Raw genomic sequence first — 24,630 nt, 5'->3', positions numbered from 1 at the left:
CCACTTTGAGCCTCATCTAACGATAGACCTTTCATTTTTTCAACCCATGTCTACCTAACCTTGGGACGAGATGGTGTGCAAATTATGCAATTTTCAAAGCCATATACAAAATCTTGAGAAATCTCAAAAGTTTAAAAAAGCAAATAATAATAAAAGTGTGCAAAAGAGCAAGTGTTTCGATGTCTTTGATATGAACACGTCTCGGATTGCGTCTCTTATCGAGTGCTCGGTACCGTGCCTGAGAAACATGAATGCCAAGTGAGTGATAGACCGAATGATCAAGATTTCCCACACTTATCCAAAAAAAATTCAAATAAAAATCAATCAAGAGAAAAAAAAAGGAGTTCAGAAGTGAGAAAACTTCAAGCATACAAATACCAAGATTCAAACGCAAGGTTGCACACCTTGGAGACTTATTTTGGGTCTTAAACCTTTATCCTTTCTTCTTCAACCTTTAGCCTAACCTTGTTACAACCCTTGAAAGACCTTTTGAGGTATACACACACTTGTGCGAGGTTCGGCTAAAGCTACGTTCGGCCTGATTCCTAACGGATACGTAGGCAACCTCACATTGGGGTGCGGCCGTAATAAAAATGCATTCATCACATTCATGCATGATCATATCAAGGGATCTCCAATGCTCATCCTTATCCATTTAGAGCTAGACTTAAGGGCTTGAACCCTACTTCATTAGCCTACCCAGCCTAAGAGTCACCATCATTTAAATCTTCTCAAATATTTTTCCACACCTTAGCCTTGCATCCTAACTTTAGTGTCACTTTCACACACATCACACATACATAGCCCAATAATCCTTCCCTTAGGAACCCTTTGTCATGAAATCTTGATACAACTTTGAAGAATGTCTTGTCATCTTAGAATCACTCATTATCCTAATCATCATTGGATAACAAAGTATGAAGTACTTAGCCTTCGCGCCTAAGTTACCCAAATACTTTCATTATCGAGTCATCAACTAAGATAGCCTAGGATGCTACAATCCTTGCATCATGAGATGCAACATCAATGCATACACTTGATTAAGCTCATTCAACATGCACCATTACTTGATTCATTCTTTTCATCTTCTTTCCTTTCAAGGAAGTTTAAAAACTTCATTTTTCACCTACACTCTACCTTCATTCATTTTTACGTCTTTCTTTTTCGGGAGAAAGTCAGTACCCTCCACAAAAAATGACAGAAATTTTTCGCTTTTTCGAGTCATGCACATTGAGTCATGTCGTATCACCACATTGAGTTGAGTTTACACACATGAGTCATGCACATTGAGTTATGTTATTTCACCACATCATCACATCGAGTCGAGTTGAGCACATTGAGTCACACAATGAGTCAAGTAAAACCAAGTCTTGGGTCAACCTCAGGATAACTATAAACATAAGTAAAGTCCTATAGTCCAAAATATAGATGCAGGTACACTAAGTCCCGGGTGGACGAGCAACCTTTAGATTTGAGGCGATTTGATTGAGTACAAGCTAAGTGAGCAAAAGGCATGAGCGACAGTACCAAAATTGAACGTGCAGAATGAGTCCAGCGCAGCACAACAGAAACAACGTAACACGATACACACTGATGTGGCATGACAGCACTGTCTCCGCGCGATGAAACCTGGCGTGGCACGTCGGACTTGAGCTCCTACAAATCGATTTGCTGGACGATAATTATCCACTTAGGGCCTCATGATGAACAATTGATTTTTCTAGAAGCCTTGTGATGAGCAAATGATTCTTCTTTAGGCCTCGTGATGAGCAGTTTACCAAAGATCTTGATTTAATTGATTTGATCGGCCCAATGACGATCATATTTGATTGATGAGCGGCCTGATGACGATCACGTTTTGATTACACATTGAGTGAACTCCTTTGATAAGTAATTGGCCCGGTTACGATTTTGAATGATGATCGCCCTGATAATGATCACCTCATTGATTAAATACGCCTAAGAATAAGCATTGGCCAAGCACATTTGATAAAAAAAACCTAAGATAGGAAGAGCACGTACACCTGAGCATTGGTTGAGTCCGCCTAAGCATTGGTGGAGTACGTTGATTAAATAGTGATTAAGCATAATTACAAGGAATTCCTAAGATTGGAAGGTTTCTACGGAAGTCAATTTGAAACTCGGTAAAACTTTGAGATGGGGTTTTACGGTAAATTTTCTAAAGCTGGAGAGGGTACCACTTCCAGGAGTGAAGATGAAAAGATTTGAAGATCGCTAAGTAGTGTGATCTTTCAATGGCTTTCTTTAAGATCGAGAGGGTTGTCATTTAATTTGAGGAGGCGACTTGAGATGAGGTAGTCTTCGACGACTTTCTTTAAGATTGAGAGGGTTGTCATTAGATTTAAGAAGACGGTTCGTGATGCAGTGGTTTTCGATGGCTTTCGCTAAGATTGTGGAGGTTATCACCTGATTTGAGAAGACGGTTCGTGATGTAGCGGTCTTCGATGGATTTCGCTAAGATTGTGGAGGTTATCACCTGATTTGAGAAGACGGTTCGTGATGTAGCGGTCTACGATGGCTTTCGCTAAGATTATGGAGGTTGTCACCTGATTTGAGAAGATTGTACGAGATGGGCGGTCTTCGATGGCTTTCACTAAGATTGTGGAGGTTGTCACCTGATTTGAGAAGATGGCACGAGATGGGCAATCTTCAACGGCTTTCGCTAAGATTGTGGAGGTTGTCACCTGATTTGAGAAGATGGCACGAGATGGGCGATCTTTGACAGCTTTCGCTATGATTGTGGAGGTTGTCACCGGATTTGAGGAGATGGCATGAGATGTGGCGATCTTCGATGGCGTTCACTAAGACTGTGGAGGTTGCCAAACAAAATAAATTGGATCTGACAAGATGCGTGTACTCGACGGTGCAAGACACTACTACAAATCCCGTCCATTCTAGACGCTTTATGCTCGACGCTAGGTAACAAGCGTTAGCCAAAAAATTAATTTCCGTGGTTTTTCGACGCTTTTAAGTGCCATAATTGGATCTCGACAAATAAAAGCGTCAAAATACACAGACCTTAATGCACGTGACTACAGCCCATCCCGGGAGTTAAAAATTTTAGAAAAAAAAAAGCGGGCTAGCTAAATCAAAAAAATTAAAAAAAAAACCGCCCATATACAGACATACAGTATACCAAAATAAAAGTTAGACGGAAGAAATAAAAAAAAAAAAACCCTTTAGTTCGCCATTATCGAAACCCTAGCTAACTTTCCTTTGCTTCGATCGATCTCATCTGATCTCCTAAATCACTTGAAATTGTTGAATTTTGCGTTCCTCTCTTCAGTATTATCTTCAATTTTCGGTAATCTCCTCGCTCTTGTCATCAATTTTCCGTAATCTCGCATCAATTTTGTAGGTTTTGGTTGATATATCATTCACTCAAATTAGGTTGCTTATGCTGAATCTTTGTTTATTCATTGCACGTTATGGAAATTCTTTTTGCTAATGGGATTTCGAAACGACCGACGCAGAGAATTCAAGAATATATATCACGCAGGTCATGGTCTAATTAATTAGATACTTTTTTTTATATAATACTTTCTATTATTGATTGGTATTTGTTTTGCTTGATTATGTTTATTGAATTGTTGATTTATTGTATTAATTTTGTGAAATTTTAATTTTATTTGGGGTTTCTGGGTTGAATTTTTTTTTATAATTCCTGATTCTTGAAAGGAGATTTGTGTTGAGAATGAATACTGCTAATATCAGACAATGTTTTCCTCATTTTATTAATTTTTGAACTCTTAATTGATTTATCACCCTTCATCGACAACAACTTCCGCAAATTAGATTAAAGATATTTGAAATTATAGTTTAGAATGAAAATAAAGGGGTTTGTGCTGCCTATTGCTTGTTGTTTGTGCTGCTGCTTGTTGTTCTGCCTGCTGCTTTTTCTCTTTGATGCTTGCTACTATCCTCTGCTTGTTGTTTGTGCTGTTGCTTGTTGTATGTTGTTGGTGTTCTGCCTGCTGTTTGCTGCCTTCAGCTTGTGATTTGTGTTGCTACTTGTTGTTCTTGGTGTTCTGCGTGTTGCCTTTTCTCTTTGATGCTTGCTGCTATCCTCTGCTTGCCTTTTGTGGGTTCTACTCCAGGCTGCTGGTTGTAGTAGTGAATATTGGAAAAATTATGGTTTAGCGTCAATATTGTTCTACATCCTGCCTCACTATTTCTGTATTTTCTCCCTTTTGTCACAGATTTTGCTATCTTCCTTTTACTTATCTAATTTATAAAGTATTATAAGTTTATATACATGGGTTTAATCAGGTATACACCACTTGATACGAAAGGCTTGCTGGAAACATTTGGAAAGAAAAGCATAGAGTCCTGTAAGTTTACAGAACTCTGGTGTTGCTATATATTGGATTGGATTGCAAAGAGAGTCTTCTATTATTTTTGCACACTGCTGTTCACTCTGTTGTTATTTATTTGGAGTTCATTTTAATACAGAATTTTACATACAAATGTGTTGAGTGGTCTAGTGTATTATTCTTGGTATTTTAATTGTTTCTTGGAAATCTAGCAATGCAATTAAATTTACTTCATACTACATTAGAATTTTCAATTAGGTAAAAGATAATCAAACAATGACCTACCACGTTTTATTTCTGCAACTTGTATTTTAACATGGACCTACACCTTAAATTATGCCACTTTTTATCTGTTCTAAAAACTAATCTAGGGCTTTTGCTTTTTTATTATTATCTTTCCTTTTTTTTATCTTTGTCGTACTTTGTAAAGAAACTTAATCTAGACCTTGATTATCTTCATTACTCTACTACTTAAGGTGGTACGGAGTATTTTCTTAATGGACAATTCACATATGGACAATAAAAGAATTTTTTTTGGGGAAAATGAAGTTGTTTACATTATCCCTACAAATTATACTATCTCTGTTAATTTTTAGTTGCTACAAATGAATTTTTTATATCTCACAAATAATCCCCCATTGTTACAACTAAAAATTATCAGAGCTAGTATATATTTTCACTAAAAATCTCTGTCTACCAATGTCAAGTTGTTACGTACGGAGAAAAAACTTTGAGTACGCAAATTATTAACTCATGACCATATGTTATTTTCATATCCTATCTACATAGTTGTCTTGTGATTCTTTGTATTAATCGTTATCTTAATACTTAGTGCCAAAATTAAAGAGATAAAACAATTTTGGAATTGAATCCACCAATCCATGAGTAAAGTGAAATCCTCATTTAAAAATCTGAATCTAATTTAAAAGTGCTCTTTGTATTTTTGTTAACCAACTAATTCTATACTATTTCCTGAAAATGCAGCTTATTTTAGTTTTTTTCTCAAAGCACCAAAATTTCCAACCTTTCAAGTACACATATGCTTCACACATATAGCTTTTGAAAAGTCAACAAGTACACAAATCATTGTCAAGTTCCTATCAATAATAATGCTACCTATAATGGAGAAGCTCTTTTATTTTGTCTTAACTTTAACCTGTAACCACCTTTGAAAATTAATTTAGTAAATAATTTACCATATGTTACATGATAATGTTAATATACTCGTACTATATTACAAGTTGCTAAACTAAAATAATTAGTCGAATGAAATTTAAGGTTATAGTTTTTAAATTGCCTACTAAAACATATATCATACTCTAATACAAGTAACTTTTAATTGGGTATAACTGTATAAGAATACCACCAAAAAGTACTACTCAGCATTTGACCAAAACTAAGAAAATTGATAAATCAAGATCCAAAGAATAGAATAAACTTCATTCTAATCAAAATTCAACTTCAAAACAATTAAAATTCAACATAATTATATTCTAACTGAACATAAGAAGGATAAAATCACAGTACATGGCCGGTGGTTTTAATTCCTTACAATCTTCCATATAAAAGCTATAGAAGGGGAAACCTTGGTAAAGTATTTACTAACAGTGCTAAAAATAACCTAAGTGATGGAACAATTTTACTTTTGTTTTACTGTTAAATTTACATTTCTTATGAATTGTGTGCCTATTTGCGACAGGGACCTAAATTTCAAGAAATCGTGAATATTCGTTTGGGAGACGGATCAACTCGTAGAGGTCAAGTTTTGGAAGTTGATGGTGAGAAGGCTGTAGTTCAGGTACTTAAAGTTTATATTTTAAACTGTTTGTTTATCTTTTACATTTTGTGACACTAGTTTTTTCTGACCTGTTGTCACTAATCCTAACTATTAGACAATGCTTCTACAAATGGGAGAATTTTAAGCAGTTTTGTCTTATGAAAAGAAATTCACTCATATTTCTGACATGTGTTTGAAGGAACATCTGGAATTGACAACAAATATACTATCGTGCAGTTCACTGGTGAGGTAAGGAGACTCAGACTATCAGTGATTTTCATTAACAAGACTAACAAGTAAAGCTATAGCACTAAATGGTTAATTGCATGAATGTTGTTAGATTAGATTCTTTGTATTTTATCAAGAGTGGATTCTAAGTGTTTTAAAGTTGTATCTATATCTTCATTGTGTGTAATTTATTACTTGCTAGAATATTATTTTACCTGATGAATAGATAAATATGGTTGATGACTATTTAGTTTTTAATTATAACTTGTCTTTTTGCTGTGTCTCTATCCTCTTCTTTTTTCTTGCTTTGTTTGAACTTAGTGTACTATAGATTTGGGTATTGGTGGTCTTAAATTCTGCTAAGTTTAAAACGTAGTGCTCAGGAAGCTCCAGTTCAAGCCTATTATTCTGCCCGAAAGTCTGAAACCGAGGTCCATACGGTGCTTCATAGTAAGATATTCTAAGAAATTAATTAAATCAAGAATGTATTGTTTGATTCTGTAAATGTGCTGGAAACATTTGTATCTTGTGAAATCTACAAATCAGAAATATAAATTACTTAGTAGCTGGTGGTTGTGGCTGTTGCTGTTGAGTGATGTTGTGCATTGCTGGTGGTCTGTTTGTTGCTGTGCATTGCTGTTGGTCTGTTTGTTGATGTGCATTGTTGGTGGTCTGTTTGTTGTTGTGCATTGCTGTTGTGCAGATATGTGCCCTTACAACCCAAACTACAACGACCCAGCAAAAGGTCCTAACACCTATCAATTACCTCAGCACCTACCCTTCTGCAAACCAAAAGAGTGCTCATTAATCTGCATCCACGAGCTGATACTGGAAATGCAATGTCTGCTGTAATTTTTTTAGCAATTAAGTTTTATATTATACTCCTGTATTTTCTTTTAACAATTAAATATTATATTATACTTATTATATATATATATATATATATATATATATATATATATATATATATATATATATATATATATATATATATTTGAAGGTTATGAATGCAACAGGAGAACAAGGAAAATTTACTAAAGATGGAAATTAGCCTACTATGCACCTTCTTTTTTTATATAGTTAGTATTTAACTTATATAGGCTTCAATCTAACTTTTTAATTTAGTTGTCAGTTGATATATGTAATAATAATGATGATATTTTGGACATTATATATATATATATATATATATTTGAAAAAACTTATTGTATGTTTTATGATTAACGTGCTAATCATGCTCTGCTGTTTATTATGTTCTGAGTTTCTGGTAATTACCACATATATATTTATATATAAAAAAAACAGTAGAAAAAAATTTTAGACGCTTTTTGTTGTCAAGATATTTTACTTTAAACAGTTTCAAAATTTCCCGCCACTATTTCTGTGTGGACATTAAAAAGCATCTCAATTGATTTTGAGACTGAAAACAACGTCGACAATGTAGACGGAAAAAGCGTCTAGAAATTTGGCGGTGGAGCTTGAAAACCGAAATTCTCGACGGTTAGTATATTTTGTAAGACATTAATAAGCGTCGATATTTAAGACACTAAAAAGCGTCTAAAATATTGGGACATAAAATGGCGTTGAGATTTGTGACACGTAAAAGCGTCGCGAATTTCTCGACTCACTTTTTCTCGACGCTTTTATAAAGCGTCGAGAAAAAAATTAGCGACGTTTTTCCACGTCGTAAATAATGGAAAAAAGCGTCTCAAAAGGTCGGGATTTGTAGTAGTGAGATATGCGTTTCTAACTCCTTTATTTGTAGAACTAACGCTTTTTTGCAGGTATCGACGTTAAAAAGAATGATTTAGAATCGCAGAACGTTCTTAATCATTCTCTGTCCCTATCGATCTACTTTGACTTTTCACTTTGAAACTTGCATTTTTCCAAACTCAGTCAAAGTGGGGCTTCTGTAGATACTTAATTGTGTCTCCTAAAAACCAAACCCAGTGATGAGTACCTTTCACGCCTTTGATTATTGAGTTAGGTGAAGAGTTTAATAGTCTTGTGAATTTCCCCTAATCCTTGACCATTTCTAACCTTTCCTAAAATGTTTTAAGCCAAAATCATTCATTTATTGTCTTTGAAAATTGTTCATTTTGTGTCCCCTTTATAAAATCGCACTACAAGAAAACAGCTTAATTCCGACGAAAGAAACATCGGAAAATCCGTTGGAATACGGCCTTCCGACGGAATTCCCTCGGAAACAGTATGTCACAATACCCTTTGTATGAAATTCGACTTTTTTCGAGGGAAAATATAAAAAAAAAAGCCCTCCACCACCAGCCCCACCAGCTCCCGTACCACCTTAACCCACCTCCCCACCTTAACCCACCTAAGCAGACCCACCCACCTACCACCTCACCCGACACACCCACCCAGACCACTCAACACACCCACCCAGACCACCCACCCAGACGACCCACCCAGCATCCAGACCAGAGCACCACCTAACCCTAACCAAACAGTACCCACCCAGACCACCCCCTCCCACCACCACGCCTACCCAGACCACCCCCAACCACGCCCACCACCACGCCCACCCAGGCCACCCCACCCCCACCACCCCCACACCCACCCACACCCTAACCCACAAGCCCAGAAATCAAAAACCCAGGAACTTGAAAACCCAGAAAATCGAACCCCCACCCAGAATTAAAAAAAAAAAACCGAAATAAATCATAAAAAAATGAGAGGAGAGGAAAATTGAGTTCGTCGAATTGAACAAATCTAATATACAGAAAAATTGAATATATACAAATAAAAAAAACAGATCTAACCTACAAATTGAAGAACAAAATCCGAAAAAAAAACAAAAAAAAAAACATATACAAATCTAAAATCAAAATCTGAAAAAAAAAAACCAAAAAATTTACAAAAAAAGATCTTCAAATTCCAGTGAAACCCCGGATGCTATTTTGTTCTTCAAAAAGTTCTTCAAGTTCTTCAAAAATCTTCAAAGTGGTTTTGCTTCCCAGAATTTGCGAGAATTTTCTGTGAGGGAGGGAGACATGAGGCGGAGTTAGAAGAAGAGAGGAGAGAGAAATGAGAAGAAGGAGAAAGGAAAGAAAAGAAGGAGAAAGGTGATGGAGAAAGGAAAGAGAAACGGAAAAGAAGAAGGAGAAGAGAGGACAGAGAAGGCGCAGAGAGGCGGAGACAAGAGGAGAGGAGAGAGAAATGAGAAATAAAAGGGGAGGGGGGAATCTGGGTTTTTTAGGGTTTGATTTTTTTTTTATTAAATCACATTCCGACGGAATATTCCGTCAGAATAATGAAATTTCCGACAGATTTTAATTCCGTCAAATTTTTTTTGTTACGACGGAATAATCCGTCGAAAATTTCCGACGGATTTTATTTCCGCCGGAAAACTAATATTCCGATGGAATATTTCGTCGGAAAGCCCATAAATTCCAGCAGATTTTTATTCCGTAGGAAATCCCTCGGAATATACAGGATTTCCGACGGAATATCATGTCCGTCGGAAGATGTTCGTCGGAATCCGGCCATTTTCTTGTAGTGTCGTTAAAACCAGAATATTTTGGTCCATAATCCTAGTCCAATTATTGTGCAGTTGGATGGGGCTTGAAAATAGCTCTCTAACTATATATTATAAGGCCAAATGCAAGTTATAACGAAGAAGTTATGGCCAAAATACTAAACCAAGTCCAAACCGAGCCTTACCTACGACCCAATGACCATGTGGAGGGTCCATTAACCTTAACATAATTTCTAAACCAATTAGGAATTATTATGAGTGTCTAGAATCCTCTAGAAGGTTGTTTTTAATCCTAAATACCTTAGGATTTATTATTAGCTTCTGGAATCCTTTAAAAGGATCTAATTTATCCTATTTTTGAAAAGATAAAGACTTAAGAATTTTACATCGGATAAAACACTTGTTTTTCAATGATTTTAATTATGATAAAATTAGAATACGTACAGATATTCGATTAACCCAATTTGACTGGAATTCGAATTCCGTACGGATTCTATCTTCTAAATATGTCTCTGAGCGACAGAAATATCGCTGAGCGATAGCGCCCGTTTTACTCCAAGTCGGTTTCTGACTCTTTTCAGATCTTTCGACCCTCGTTTTTCCCTATAAATAAAGGTCGTTTCACCCCATTTTCAATCATCAACAAGCTTGATCACCAACAATCATCATCTAATTCTCTCTCTAAGCTAAAAGCTTTTCTCTCTCTCTTTCTTTCTAGCCTAGCCTAAGCACATCCTAACACCTTCTTGGTATCACACACCATACCTCCTTCACGAGCCTTGAATACTTCAAGCTAATCTTGTAGTTGCCTTCAACCTCGACGTGAAAGGTTGATAGTTTTAAGGGTTTGGTCCCAAATCTATATTTCAATTCTTGTTTGATTTATTTGAGTTAATCTTTCTTCAGGTTACTAACATGTGTATTATTTTAATAGAAAGAGATACGAGGCATCAAAGTGAGTCGATCTACTATCCTTATTCCTCGCTTTTGATATAGAAATCATGCTTAAAATATTATTTTAATTCCTAGTATCATGTTAGGATGCTTTTATGATTTCTAGTATCATGTTTAAGCTAAAGCTTTGATCTTTATTGTTAGTGACATGCTAGGATTTGTTATTAATCTATTTAGTATCATGCCTAGGATCTTGCAAATTGAACTATTGATGATATTATGATGATTTGATTATTATGAGATTGTTGTGTTGCTTGATTATTAATGATTATTGGTATTGTTTGATCACGCCCTTTCTTGCAGGTTTAAAAGGAATTTGTACTTGAAATCACGCCTTATTAGATAATTAATAATTTGATTAAGGCTTAATATGATTTTATTCAAGTGATCACCAATAATAGATTGTGCATTAATAATCAACCAACATAGATTAAAACAGGCTTAGGGCTAACTTGTTGGATGTATGTTGATCGGAAAGCGCACATGAATATCATAAGAATTAAGTAGAGGTTGATGTAGGGTGGGTTCAATCTCCTTTAGGTTGGATTCATACCAACATCCCCGAATATTCAGTCATGGTTCCGGACAACTATGGAGTTAGCGATCTCCGTGATCGTGAATGGGGTGTACCTTCACAACCGTGAACGATTTACAAGTTCTTAAAACTTGTTGGCGACTCTTTTATCTCTAGCTTTCTTCCCTTTGGACGCCACCATGCTTAACTGCATGATCATAGTGGGGCTCAAAGTTGATGTTTGAAATATTCCCTACACATGCATGTGTGGGAACAAGATTTCATGATAAGGGGTTCTAAGGGAAGAAGGATATGGCCTTGAATATGTGAATGAAGTGTGTGAAAGTGATACTAAGGTGAGGCTAAAAAGGTTATGGTGATGGAAAGAGATGTGAAAAGATTCGAGATGGTGACTGTTTAGGTTGGGTAGGCTAAGTGATGTGGGTTCAAGCCCCCAAGTCTAGCTCTAAATGGATAGGGATAAGCATTGGATATTCTTTGACTCGATCATGCATGGATATGAATATGAATGTGGCCGCACCTCGATGTGAGGTTGCCTACGTATTCGTTAGGAACACTACTACATTTAAGAGTTAATACAACGGCTTTTTCCATTGTATTAGGTGTCAAAATCTGTTGTATTAGACCTAATACAACGGCTAGCAACCGTCACATTTGCTGGGGTTGGATTAGGTCTAATACAACGACAAAAGTGACCTAATTCAACGAATTGAGCAATCCGTTGGATTAGGTTCCCTTTTTTTGTTTTTGGGAATAGTTGGACCTAATCCAACGGATTGAGGAATCCGTTGGATTAGATCCATTTTTTTTAATCCATTGTATTAGCCCCCCTTTTTTTTCTTTTGATACCGTTGTATTAGACTCTTTTTTCTTTTCTTTTTTTAAATACCTGAAAGCTAATTAGTCTCATGCTACACCAATTTGAGAAGCAAAATCCTCTTCTTTGCTTTGTTAGCTCCTATCTTTGTTCTTGTACATGAAGTACATATATGTATGTATGTATATAACAAGAATATCATGATCAAAACATACCTTCCATTCCAAACTGTGCTACAACTGCTCGGTCCGCTGCTTCATTGCCCTCACAATCTTCCTGAAGAGCATCAGCGGTCTCATTTAACTGCTCATCATCATAATTTTGCCCTTGTTCAGGCATCTCACTGCTCATCATCAGCGCTTCATCTTTTTGTCATTTTCAAAACTCGAGGTACGCTGACATTGAGCCAGGAGAACAGAACGCTCTTTTCTTCACATGTGCCTTTGTTGACCCCAATTGCTGTTCTTGCTGCTTCCTTTGAATTTCCCATGTGGGAACTGGATGTTGTTGAGAAGAGACCTATAAAACAAAAGTGAAACAAGTAATGCATAAATCAAACAAGTAATATATATAAGTAATACATATATATACAAAGCAACAAATTCAAGTTACCTAAGATACCTTTTCACATACTTGTCTTTTTCCAATACCAAGAGTATCATGTTCCATATCAGAGTCTCCTGAGGAGCCATCATATGGATCTTTCTGTCTGCCTCACACTCGAACAAAGTATGTCGCGTGTTTTTTGTTGTAGTATCTTATTCGCCAAGGATCCCGATCCTTGGGCTGACATTCTTTCATCATTATACTTCAATTTTTGGAGCCTTTGTAACTCATAGTCTGGAAGCTGACTTTGGGAATCAGAAGCTTTTGCTTTACTCCCCTTCATCTGCAAAGCCATTCAATGAGAACATGTTTACAAACCATAAAAGATAATAATATGAAAAACAATGCAATATAATATAATATAATATAATATAATATAATATAATATAATATAATATAATATAATATAATATAATATAATATAATATAATATAATATAATATAATATAATATAATATAACATAATATAATATAATATGGAAAGCAATGCAATATATGTAATATAAATTGTTAGGGAAAAAACCATCAGAAAGCTCTCTAGGAGGGATTTGAACAGCATAATGCCAACCATCTCTATTAAGATCTTCAACATAAAACACTTGATGTGCTTGAGATGCCAAGATAAATGGTTCTTCTTTAGAAATCGTCTTACACATATTAATCATTACAAGCTCATCATCATCTTTTTCAGAGTGAAACCACACACACTTAAATAAGACGACACAAAAGTAGTCATGGTAAGATATTGAAATGGTGTCTGTTATTGAACCATAATAATTGACATTAGCCTCAATAGGATTTTGATCTTTGGAACTCGCAAAGCTATGTGTCATGGCCGTTAGAGTGACTCCACTATTTTGAGTTACACAATTAGCATCGCGCTTCATGGTATGGATCCTATAACCATTGACTGAGTACCCTGTATACTTTTTAGCAATGTAAGAAGGCCCTTTTGATAACCATATGATATTGTTAGGGATGATGTCTTGACCCTCTTCAACAATGAAATCAACTTTCTCCCTAAACCAATCCACAAAATCCTTGCTGTGATCTTGAACGCTTTTCCATTTCCTTTTTCCTCTAGAGCTTACAAATTCCTTATGCTCACTATGAAATATAAAAAGATTACTTTATTAACACTACAAATAAAACACATTGAAAACCAAGAGAAAAAGAAAAGAAACTACATTTTGGTTGGTAATCTAACCTTATATATTTCTCAACTTCCTCGCAGTCACAATTGAACAAGACATAACAATGCGCTTGTACCCATTGATTGTGATCAAGTATGTGTTCACGGTCTTTTTTCTTTGATGTCCTTCCTTTCCCTTTTATTGGACGTCCTACCTTAGGAAGAAATGATTGTGATGTACTACAAGCATTAACCTAAGGTGTGGCCGAGTTTGATCCTTTCAAAAATCTAGCTACAAAGGCAACACATTCTTTGGCTAGATATCCTTCTGCCATTGAGCCTTCTGGACGAGCTTTATTTCGAACATCTTGCTTCAGTCCATGAAGATACCTCTCAATCCCATACATACACCTTGAACTTACAGGTCCACCCAACTTAATTTGGCCCACCAAGTGTAGAGGTAGATGTACCATTATATCAAAAAAGGCAGGTGGAAAAACCCTCTCAAGTAGGCATAATGTTTCAACTATCTCAGATTGCAATTTTCCAAGATGTTGAGGATCAACAGTTTTACTCCATATACTTTTTAAAAAAGCACAAAGCCTAATCAAAGGAGTAACAACATCTTTGGATAATGTTGTCTTCACTGCAATTGGGAGCAAATAATTCATCATAAAATATGCATCGTGGCTTTTGTAGCCTGCAATTTTCCTTTCCCCAACTTGTACACATCGACCAATGTTAGAAGCATAGCCTTAAGGAAGTTTGGCATTTTTGAAGACTTGGCAGAACTTACGTTTTTGCTCCAATGACATCCAAAAGCGGGATCTTGGAAATTCTTCGCCACCATCTTCCAATTCTCTTAATTGAAGCTCCAGCATCAAATTAAGCTCTACCAAATCTCGACGAGCACTCACATGATCCTTGGTCCTTTAAGAAATGTCTAACAATGTCCCAATGACACTATCAAACACATTTTCTCAATATGCATTACATCGAGGTTGTGACGATTAAGACAATGCTTCCAATATGGTAACTCGAAGAAAATGACACCTCTTTTTCCACGGATTCAGATCATCAACAACATGTCTTGGTTTCTTTTTCTTATTTCCAAATTCATTTGGAAAATCACGCAACAGATTAGCTACATCAATTTCATTCAATGGAGTAGGTTAATGTCTTTCCTCAACTTTCCCATCAAAATTCCTCTTATCACGACGCCAAGGGTGAAATGGAGGTAAAAATTTACAATTTGCCCTATACACATTCTTACCACTATAAGGCAACCACTCAGAATCTAATTCATAATGACACTCAGGGCACGCCAAGTATCCTTTTGTGCTCCAGCCAGATAACATCCCGTAAGCAGGAAAATCACTCACAATAGTCATCAATGCTACATGCATGTGAAACCTCTGGTTACTCGAAGCATCATAAGTTTCCAGTCCGAACTCCCACAAATCCTTCAAGTCCTTCATTAGTGGTTGCAAATATATGTCAAGGTCATTGCCTGGGGAAGAAGGACCCAGAATTAGTAGTGCTAACATCAAATACTCAGGCTTCATAATCATCCAAGGAGGCAAGTTGTAATTGATCAACATAACTGGCCAAGTACAATGTACAATACTCATTGAGTTGAACGGGTTGAAGCCATCTGTGGCTAGTCCTAGCCTCACATTGCGCGGGTCATCAGAAAACTCTTTGTACAAGGAATCAAATTCCCTCCAAGCTTGACCGTCAGCTGGATGGTGTAAAAGATGATCATTCGCATGCCAAGTCATGTATCTCACCGTCTCTTGACACATAAATAGTCGTTGAAGATTTTTCTTTATCGGAAAGTACCTAAGAATCTTTTGAGGAATCCTATAGGTCTTTCCTTTACCATTTTCTATGTCATCCTCTTTGTCCTTTGATTTCCATCTTCGTGTTTTACAAACATGGCAGCTTGTTGCATTTTCATGCTCTTCCCAATATATTATGCAATCGTTTGGACATGCATCAATCTTTGTATAATCCAACCCCAACACTTTCAAAACACTTTTCGCTTCATTGAAAGAAGTTGGCAACTTTGCATTAGGCAACACCTCCCTTATAAGCTCCAATATATCTCCAAATGCGGCATTGGTGAGATTATGATCACACTTCAAAATAAAAAGTCGAATCATGAAGGAAATTTTTAAGTGATATTTGGAACCAGGATACAATTCTTCTTGCCCTTCTTCAACTAACCTCAAAAACTTTTTTGCCTCATCATTTGGCCCCTCTCTAAAAGCATCACGTGCATCATGCAACAACCTCACTACGTCATCGCTAGAGTCATTTGGGATTGACCCTTCATCATTATCCAAAATAGTTTCTTCTCTTTGGATATTGAACCCTAAGTCTGATAACTTATCCGATCTTGGAACAAAACCATTACAAATTAGATGGTCTCTTACCACACCTTCACACAGCCAAAAACGATAATGACAAATTTGACAGGGACAACAGATTTGATTTCCTTGAGACTTAATAGAAAAAGCCCTTTTGACATATTCGTCGACTCCTTGTTCATATTCATCACTCCATTTGGAAAACATCCACCAATTCTTAGTTCCACCTTCCATTCCTTAGGGTAAAAATAGAAATTAACAGAGTAAATAGGTACCAAAGGATATGCACTACATATGAAACCAGTTTCTTAATACAGGATTACTGCTTGATTCAGATCTATCTCCTTTTTATCATAATAAAGCAATAAAAAGAGTTCAATGTCTTATTTACTATCCAAGATAGATATAAAGAACCATGTTCTAATCTTCTACTAATGACAGCAATAGAATTCTATAGATTTATATTCAAACCAATTAATTCAATTTTTAAAGTCCATACTTCTCAGCTAATTCCAAAAACATGAAGCAAAAGAACATAACCATTATCCCTGGATAAAGACGTGAGAATGAAATAAAAATGGTTAAAAATCATATTTTGATCAATTTTATAGCAATGTACCCCCTTTTCCAAGAAATGCCTATTATCTTGATCATGATTACAAATTTGAAAAGGTTGAAATGAAAGAGTGAACACTTACCAGGCCAATTCAAGAGAGTTGTGAGGAATCTTGATTGCTAAAAAGTTCTGCTTCTTTAACACTTCTTTTATGAAGCACCTATTTCAGACTATCAAAATGGGTTCTGCACCAGTAGCTATTCAACACAAACTAATCATAAATAGTACACTAAAAGTTAAAGTTTATTTACTAATTAACCAAAACAATAATATTTTAGTTTGCCAAATTAGGCCAGTAAATTACAGCTTCATACAAATGACTTTCTTTGCTGATTGGCAAATAGAGCCAACAACGATATACAAGAAAAAATTTACAAGTCTATGTTACTCACTCAATGTTCCAATATCTTCTATTTGCCTAAGAGCCTTTTCAGTTATTTCACAATTCGATATGTTAGTTCACATGTTTGGTGAATTACATTTTGAATTAGCCTGTTGGACAGAAAAAGGCTGTATCAATAGCATTTTGGGCTCAAATAAAACAAAAATCATTGTGAAAAATATACTAAGAAAGGAAGACAAGGAACATAATAAATAAGAATAATAATCATCGACTTGACTGATCCAAAGAGTGACCTTAAGCTTCTTTCATTAAATCAAGGGTCAAGAATAGGTTCTAAACATTAATTTGACAGCTCAGAAACTTCATCTCAAAGACTCCATAATTCTCAGCATGAAAATATTAGGTGCCAAAGGAGCAAGCTAAGTCAATCCTTGATTATTACATTCAACTAATTCTTCATAGCATGATTCTTCAGATTAATTAACACAGAAAAATTCAAAAACACTACAAAATTCTATAAAAAAATCAACTAAAATTTCACAACAAAATGCAGAAATCAAACATTAAAGATGAAATTAAGAAAAAGATGAGGAATTCGAGAAGAAAACTTAGAGAATTCAGCCTCCACACTGGCCAACCCCACCCAACGCCTATGAACCCATCCATGTCAGCTCATAGCCATAGCAATACCCAGATCATATTTCACGCTACTAATTAGTCAAAAACAGCAAATTTGATGAGAAAATCCACTTCAAAATTAAAAACAATGCAAACCCAGATTATAATTTCTGACAAATGGAACAAAAATCAACAAAATAGATGAAAAAAAAATTAAAGAGTAGAGTACCAACAATAAGAACAAGACGTTTAGCAGGAGAAGAAAAGAAGAACCAAAGATTCGAGCAGCTAACTTCAACAGGTATGTCAAGTATTCCCAAATAAACCCCAAAAAAAAATTAGGGTTCATAAATAGAAAAACCACCCTCAAGCAAGCAATCAGCCACATGCAACATTCGAAAAAATCAACAAATCTAAATCCGAGCGATCAGCCACATGCAAGGTTCAAACTAAAAATAAATACAAAACAAAATCAACAAATCCATAATTGGTATACGAAAATTCAAGGTATACCTACCCTAGATAGAGATTCGAGCACAGCAGAACGAAATGGCGAGGAAGGAGAACGAAGCAGCGGCGGCGAGGGAGGAGAACGAAGGAAGGAGCAGTGGCGAGGGAGGAAAACGAAGGAAGAATGAGAAGTTTGGGAAATGGGGTTTCAATTTCATTTTTGGCTCTAATATTTCAGCATTTCCAGGTTTTTTTTTTACTCATCCATTGAATTAGGTCTTATTCTTTTTTTATTTTTTTATTTTTTGGGGCTGATCCGTTGGATTAGCTCCAACTGAAAAATAAAAAAATAAAAAATTCGGGAACACTATCCGTTGTGTTAGAAGAATAATCCGTTGGATTAGTTCATCTAATACAAAGGAATATTATATCTAATACAACGGTTAGTATAAACCGTTGTATTAGCCTTGTTCTAGTGTAATACAACGAATTAGCCTAGTCTAATACAACGGTATGAAATTAGCCGTTGTATTAGCTATTTTTGTACCGTTGCATTAGCCTTGTTCTAGTGTAATACAATGGATTAGCCTAGTCTAATACAACGGTATGAAATCAGGCCGAAAGTAGCTCTAGCCGAACTTTGCACAAGTTTATATACACCTCAAAGAGGTCTTTCAAGGGTTGTAATGTGGTTAAGCTAATGGTTTGAAGACAAAAGGGTGAAAAGGCTTAAGACTCGAGAGAAACCCCCCAAGATGTGAAATCGTGTTTTGGAACTTGAAATTTTTGCAAGCTTTATATGTTTTTGCATTTATTATTTTTTTTGCTTTGAATTTTTTTTTTATTAATGTGAGAAATCTCGGATCAAGCGGTCCATCACTCACTTAGAATTCATGTTTCTCAGACACGGTGCCAAGTACTCAATGAGAGACGCAATTCGAGACATGTTCATATCAAAGACATTGGAACACTTACCCTTTAGACATTGTTTTATTTTCACCATTCTTTTTTGAACTTGCTATTGAACGTTACACAAATCACAAACCTTCCCATCCCAAGGTTAGGTGAATGTGGGTTGAACAAATGAGGCCAAACATTAGATGAGGCTCAAAGTGGTTAATGAAAGAATGGAATATGTGTTTGAATGGTAAAAAAGGGAATAATGGGTTGCAAAGGGTGCCTCAAATCATTGGTATACCTTGTGTTTGGTTCGACAATTGATTTTTTATTTTATATATATATATATATATATATTAAAATGACATTATCGAGATGTAAAGGAAAAATGCTCATTTTATTGATGAAAAGGTGAATAAACAGAACACATTCACACAATAGAGTCTGGGAATTAAAAGAAAAAAACCTAGGCTAGACATAAAGAGGGGAATGGAAATGAATAATAAGAAAAAGATGAAAGGAATGATGTCCTTCCAACAAGTGTATTATTCTGATAGAGGGTTGAGATTTATTACAAAATTAATTCTTCACTAAGGTCAAGTGATCAAAATACCTAGGTGGAGGCCGCTTCCGATCAGTAATATTAAGGTACAATTAATATTACAGCTTAATCTTAACTGAACCCTTTGGGTCGAACCCAATCGAACAACCGATCCGAGATGACGAATTAATCCAAAGGATTTAATGAGTCGACAGAGTTTTACGAATACAGACGTTGGATATCGAGCCTAGGGCGTCGAGACCGAGTGTCGCAAAATCACAAGCGACAAGTACGAGCATAGCCGTAGCTAGGCTAGGCTAGCTCATCCCAAGCCCAGGCGCACCATGGTGTGCTAGGCGTAGCATCATGCCTAGGCGCCATCGCAGCCCTAGCATGATGCCTAGGCGCCATCGTAGCCCTAGCACCACGCACAGCACCATCACAGTGCTAGGCACATGCGTGTGTGCGTGTGCGTGTGCACCATCGCCCAGCAGCCTAGCAATGCAGCACCGAGCATTCGCATAGCTGTGTGCTTGCGTGCGTGCCTTCGCCTGGCAGCACCAAGCACAGCAAGCTAGCAAGCAGCACTAGCCTCGCTCAGTGCATGTGCATGTGCACCATCGCCCAGCACCAAGCCCAGCATGCGTGGCTCGCTAGCAGCACGCATGCTAGGCCTTGCGTGCGTGAGGGGCTGGCAGGCATGGCTATGCGTAGAGCCTGTGCGAGGGATACGAGTGTGTGCGAGGCAATGCATGGGAGTGCTGGGCCAGCACCAGCATGCTGGCACAGCCTAGCACTAGCACGCACCAGCGCCAAGCATCGCCCAGCTCCAGCACGCACTGCCTGGCTGGGGATGCAAGGCTGCTGGCTGGTGCTAGCTGGCAGCCAGCACAACCCTCCTTGAGGCGGTTTGTGTGTGGGTGTGGGGACCAAGCAATGCCTTGGGGAGCAAGGCTATGGTCCCCCCCACCTAACCTTAGGCATCACTCATAAGCATATAATTATGCCACTTGTCGCGTTGTGATTGATCTTAATTATTTATTTAATTTGGAATTAAATAAATTATTGATTTTTACCAACTCTCCCACATTGGTGGGAGATTATAAATCAAGGGTGCATTTCCCTATAAATACCAAAGGCTTGGGTATTTGGGAAAACACAACCTTGAGTGGAATTAAAAGGCAACTCTTGATTTGAGTAAACCTTGATTCGTAAAACTCAGAGTTTTATTTGTCCGGGTCTCGACTAACCTTCGAGACTTAGGATGCTCGGGTCGGGTTCGAGGGTACGATCCCGTTGGAGACCTCGTGTTTTCGGGGTTCAAGTAAGAGCTCATTGTTGAGCGAAGCACGCGTCAAAGGTATAATCTTTTATCCTTTCTTGTGTTTAATTATGTTTTGCTTGTTAATTGCATTTATGATGGGGGCGGGTCTTGGCGGGTTTCTTTCCGCGTAGTGTGGGTCACTACGAAACCCAACAACGGTATCGGAGCCACGCTCTTTTTAATTTTTGCAATTATTAATTAATTAAGGTGTTTTAAAGTAAGATTTAATTTCTTGTTTTGCTTTTCTAATTAGATTAGAAGCTCGTTTTAATTAATTTTAAAACTCGTATTTTTTATCGATCTGGCTGTCGAACCCAGATTTTGGCTCAAAAATAGTGATTTTTGGGTGGAATCAACATTTTGAAACAGATTCATCTCTCTATGAGGACTGTCCAGAAGCCAAATTCGAACCAGAAACCCATGTTTTTGGGGTTTTTTCGTTTTTCAGCGAAAATTTTAAATCTTTTTAAGCCTTGATTAATGCAAGCATTACAAGGTTAGATTAAATGCATTATTGCATCCCTAATATACTGCTATTTTAAATATCCTTAAGCATAATTATGGAGTTTTAATTAGTGCTTGAGTTGATATGCCTTTTCACATAAACTTGTTTTTCACAATTTTGCAAATTAATTGCATTGATGTGTGAATGTTTGATGTGAATGTGTAATTTAAGTTCCCAAGTATGTTAAAGTTCTAACCTTTAAAGGTTTAAATGATTGGAACTCTAACCCTAAATTCCATATTGAATAAAGTTTGGATTTTTCATTTTGGTTGATTAAAATCCATGAAGTTCAAATACTTGTGAGTTAAATTTTGATTAATCTTCATATTGGAAGATGTAATCTTGTTATTATACACAAGTATGAAAGTTGGAAAACTTTTATCATTAGATGGTTAATTTATTTTTCCAACTCCCATTTGTCAAATCCATTATTAATTTGCATATTGGCTAAATTAATTATGGACATAGCTCATTTAGTTTTAAGCATAAAGAAAGACCTAAATTTGTTCAAAAATAAATTTTTGGATGATTTAGGCTTGAGCACCATTAAAATTAAATTTATTTAAGTTAGACTTATTTTATTTTATTTTTCCTCAAATTGATTCTAAAATGTAATTTAGGATTAATTTTTGTCACACACAAAACGAAATTAAAATTCCGAGTAAAATGCACGCAAATCGATGCAAAAACGCAAGCGTCACCAAGGCTAGCCGGGCTGCCTAGCAGCCCACATGTAGGCTGCCTATGGTGCGCGCATGGCTGAGCATCAATGTTGCGTGGCTGTGTGGCGAGGGGTGCTAAAGTGCTGGGCTTGGGCAGTGGCATTGGCTGATGGCTGCTTGGAGCGCTGCTGGGCAGTGTGGTAGCAAGCACCAGCCATCCCCCACTTGCTGGCAGGCGCCAGCATGCGAGCAGGCATGCGTGATGCTGGCCAGCGTAGTGTGCTGTGCTGGGCGCAGCATGCTAGCACCAAGCGCCAGCACATCCCTTGATGCTGCTGGTGCTGTGTGGCGTAGGCTGCTGGCAAGCTTGTGCTGCTGCTGGGCATCGAGGCAGCAAGCCCCAGCCAGCCAGCCCACTGCTGCCTAGCAGCCATGGTGCGCAATGCACCATGCTTGGGTGGGGCTATTTTGCTTAATTTTTGAGCTATGCAATTTTGCGAAAATTTTGCCGCTTTAAATTATTTATGTAATTATTTTAACGAGGTTAGACCTTGATTTTTCCGGCTTTTGCAAAATTTTTTGATTTTGACAAATTATAGGTTATGCCGACTTAATTAATCGATCAATTAAGTGTGGATGCGGAATTTAGTGGGAGCTAAGTTAATTACGTGAGCATTTTGTTTTTAGAAATAATGGATTAAAAAGCTTTATCTAGTTTTAATTAGGCGCGTTAATTGGATTAACCACCTAAGTTAGTTACTAGTTTTGCGTGTTTAATTGTGTATTTCGTAAAATGCATGGGCCATTCACAAATAGTGAATGGGTGAATGAAAGATTGTTTTCAAAACATGTTATTGAAATGGCAACTAGTGGGGCCCGACTAGGATAGAAAATACGAGCTGTGTTCCGTTATGTATTTTTTGTAAATCTAAAATACGGTCTGCGAACCGTTAAGTATTTTTGTACTATAGATTAATCTTAGTCGTTGTAGCTAGTTATTTTATTTTGGCCAAGATGTCTCAAGACGGCGTTTCGATGAAGACGAGCCAAGATGAAGACCCATGGAAATTGAAGATTTCAAGGGGTCATGCTAGTTGCCAAATGCATCTAATTTATGCTTTATATATATTATTGTTATATATGAATGTTAGATGCATGTCTAGGATTTCATATGTTGCGACGATTAGTTAAGTTCACTTAAATCAAACCAACATAGAAACCCTAGGTCCCTTAATAATATTGAGCTAAAATTTGTCGTTCCAAGAACAACACTTACCGAACTAATGCGTGTATGTGATGGGCTATGACAAAGCGAGGCATCACTACTTCCCTAGGAACGTAAGGTATACTAGGTATACAAGTTGTCTTGGTTAAGCTCAACGATATCAGTAAGGAGTCCTTAGATGTCGTGGCAAATGAGATAAAATGTCAAGGATGCATTAGATGCGACATTTTATCAAACCGAGAGTAGCTTGGAGCTATTAGCAATTGAATTTCTTACCTTGAGATATTTAATGATTAAGACAAGCCAAAGCATGCTTAACCATTTCTTGATCTTTGGGATCTCGGAATCATTTTATTCTCGCCCATAAGGGACAATTTATTAATGCGTGGATAAAATGCTCAATAAGATTGAAAATATGCATGAACGCTTTTAAATTTCAACTTATTGATTTATGAATGGTTTTTCATTTTAAATCCTTTCAATTGTAGAACAATGTCTGCAAGTAACTCAAACAACAACCATGTGTGCCCGGAACTCCCAGAAAAGTTGGCCTTGTCTTTAAACTTGGTCAACTTCAAGGAATGGGAGGAGGAACTCAGGAGAACTCTCCGGAATTTTTCCTTGGAGTATATTCTTAATACTCCCATTCCAAGCTTCTTTGCCAAAGGGATCATGAACGATGAGGCTCATGAAGAATGGTCTTCCAATTGCAAAAGGGTCTCACGACTTATGGCAAATTCCATCCCGGAAGATTGGAAGGAAACCCTTTCCTCCTACCTTCCGGACATGTTCCTCAAAGCACTTGAAGACGTTGTCAATGTAAGAGTCACCAAGAGTGACAATGGCAACTTTGATGGACTCGTGTTTGACTAGACTAGGTTTCTCTCAAACATCAGGATAAAGCCACTAAACGTGGGATGTCTTTCTAAGGAAAGGCGTCGGCTTTGGACCAAGGTCTACAATGCCAAATTGAGACCCGGCATGCCCATCCGACCTTTTGTGCTTGGAATGACTAGGCTCTTCAAACACATGCAGCTTCTCGGAATCTCATTAGAGGATGAGATGGTGGGGCATATCTTGCTTGCTTCGCTCCACTCGGGCTATGATGCACTTAGAGTGCATATAGCTACAGGAAAGGAGACACGCTCCTTAATGGAGGTGGTGCAACTACTCAGCCGAGCCACCGCATGTGGAATGA

At 36.9% G+C, this 24,630-nt stretch overlaps 1 protein-coding gene and 1 long non-coding RNA gene across 9 annotated transcripts; one reads left to right on the top strand and one right to left on the bottom strand.

Moving 5' to 3' along the window:
- The first annotated feature begins 2,891 nt into the window (after nucleotides 1–2,891).
- Nucleotides 2,892–7,254, top strand: LOC110737863. 2 transcript variants are annotated; one of them, XR_002514491.1, is made up of 6 exons: nucleotides 2,892–3,325; nucleotides 3,412–3,520; nucleotides 4,291–4,352; nucleotides 6,034–6,132; nucleotides 6,311–6,360; nucleotides 7,043–7,254. It is a non-coding gene; the product is annotated as an uncharacterized LOC110737863 (long non-coding RNA). The 2 variants fall into 2 exon arrangements; XR_002514490.1 differs by having other exon boundaries at nucleotides 2,905–3,325; nucleotides 3,495–3,520.
- Nucleotides 7,094–19,507, bottom strand: LOC110737862. 7 transcript variants are annotated; one of them, XR_002514488.1, is made up of 5 exons: nucleotides 18,346–19,507; nucleotides 16,950–17,359; nucleotides 12,763–13,030; nucleotides 12,357–12,660; nucleotides 8,894–9,333 (listed from the first exon to the last, which is right to left on the bottom strand). XR_002514488.1 is itself a non-coding variant. In XM_021918211.1 (5 exons), the coding sequence occupies exon 1, from the start codon at nucleotides 16,483–16,485 to the stop codon at nucleotides 15,052–15,054; it is 1,434 nt and encodes a 477-aa protein (XP_021773903.1). In that variant the 5' UTR covers nucleotides 16,486–16,943; the 3' UTR covers nucleotides 8,894–9,333; nucleotides 12,357–12,660; nucleotides 12,763–13,030; nucleotides 13,271–13,854; nucleotides 13,955–15,051. The 7 variants fall into 7 exon arrangements, 4 of the variants coding, with proteins under 4 accessions (XP_021773902.1, XP_021773903.1, XP_021773901.1 ...); XR_002514489.1 differs by having other exon boundaries at nucleotides 16,950–17,064; XM_021918211.1 differs by lacking the exons at nucleotides 16,950–17,359; nucleotides 18,346–19,507 and adding exons at nucleotides 13,271–13,854; nucleotides 13,955–16,943.
- Nucleotides 19,508–24,630: the final 5,123 nt, after the last annotated feature.

The sequence above is a fragment of the Chenopodium quinoa genome, unplaced genomic scaffold (genome assembly GCF_001683475.1).
Source record: "Chenopodium quinoa cultivar QQ74 unplaced genomic scaffold, ASM168347v1, whole genome shotgun sequence".
Taxonomy (NCBI): domain Eukaryota; kingdom Viridiplantae; phylum Streptophyta; class Magnoliopsida; order Caryophyllales; family Amaranthaceae; genus Chenopodium; species Chenopodium quinoa.
The sequence above is the reverse complement of the archived record's forward strand: the minus strand, read 5'-3'. Positions and strand labels throughout refer to the sequence as shown.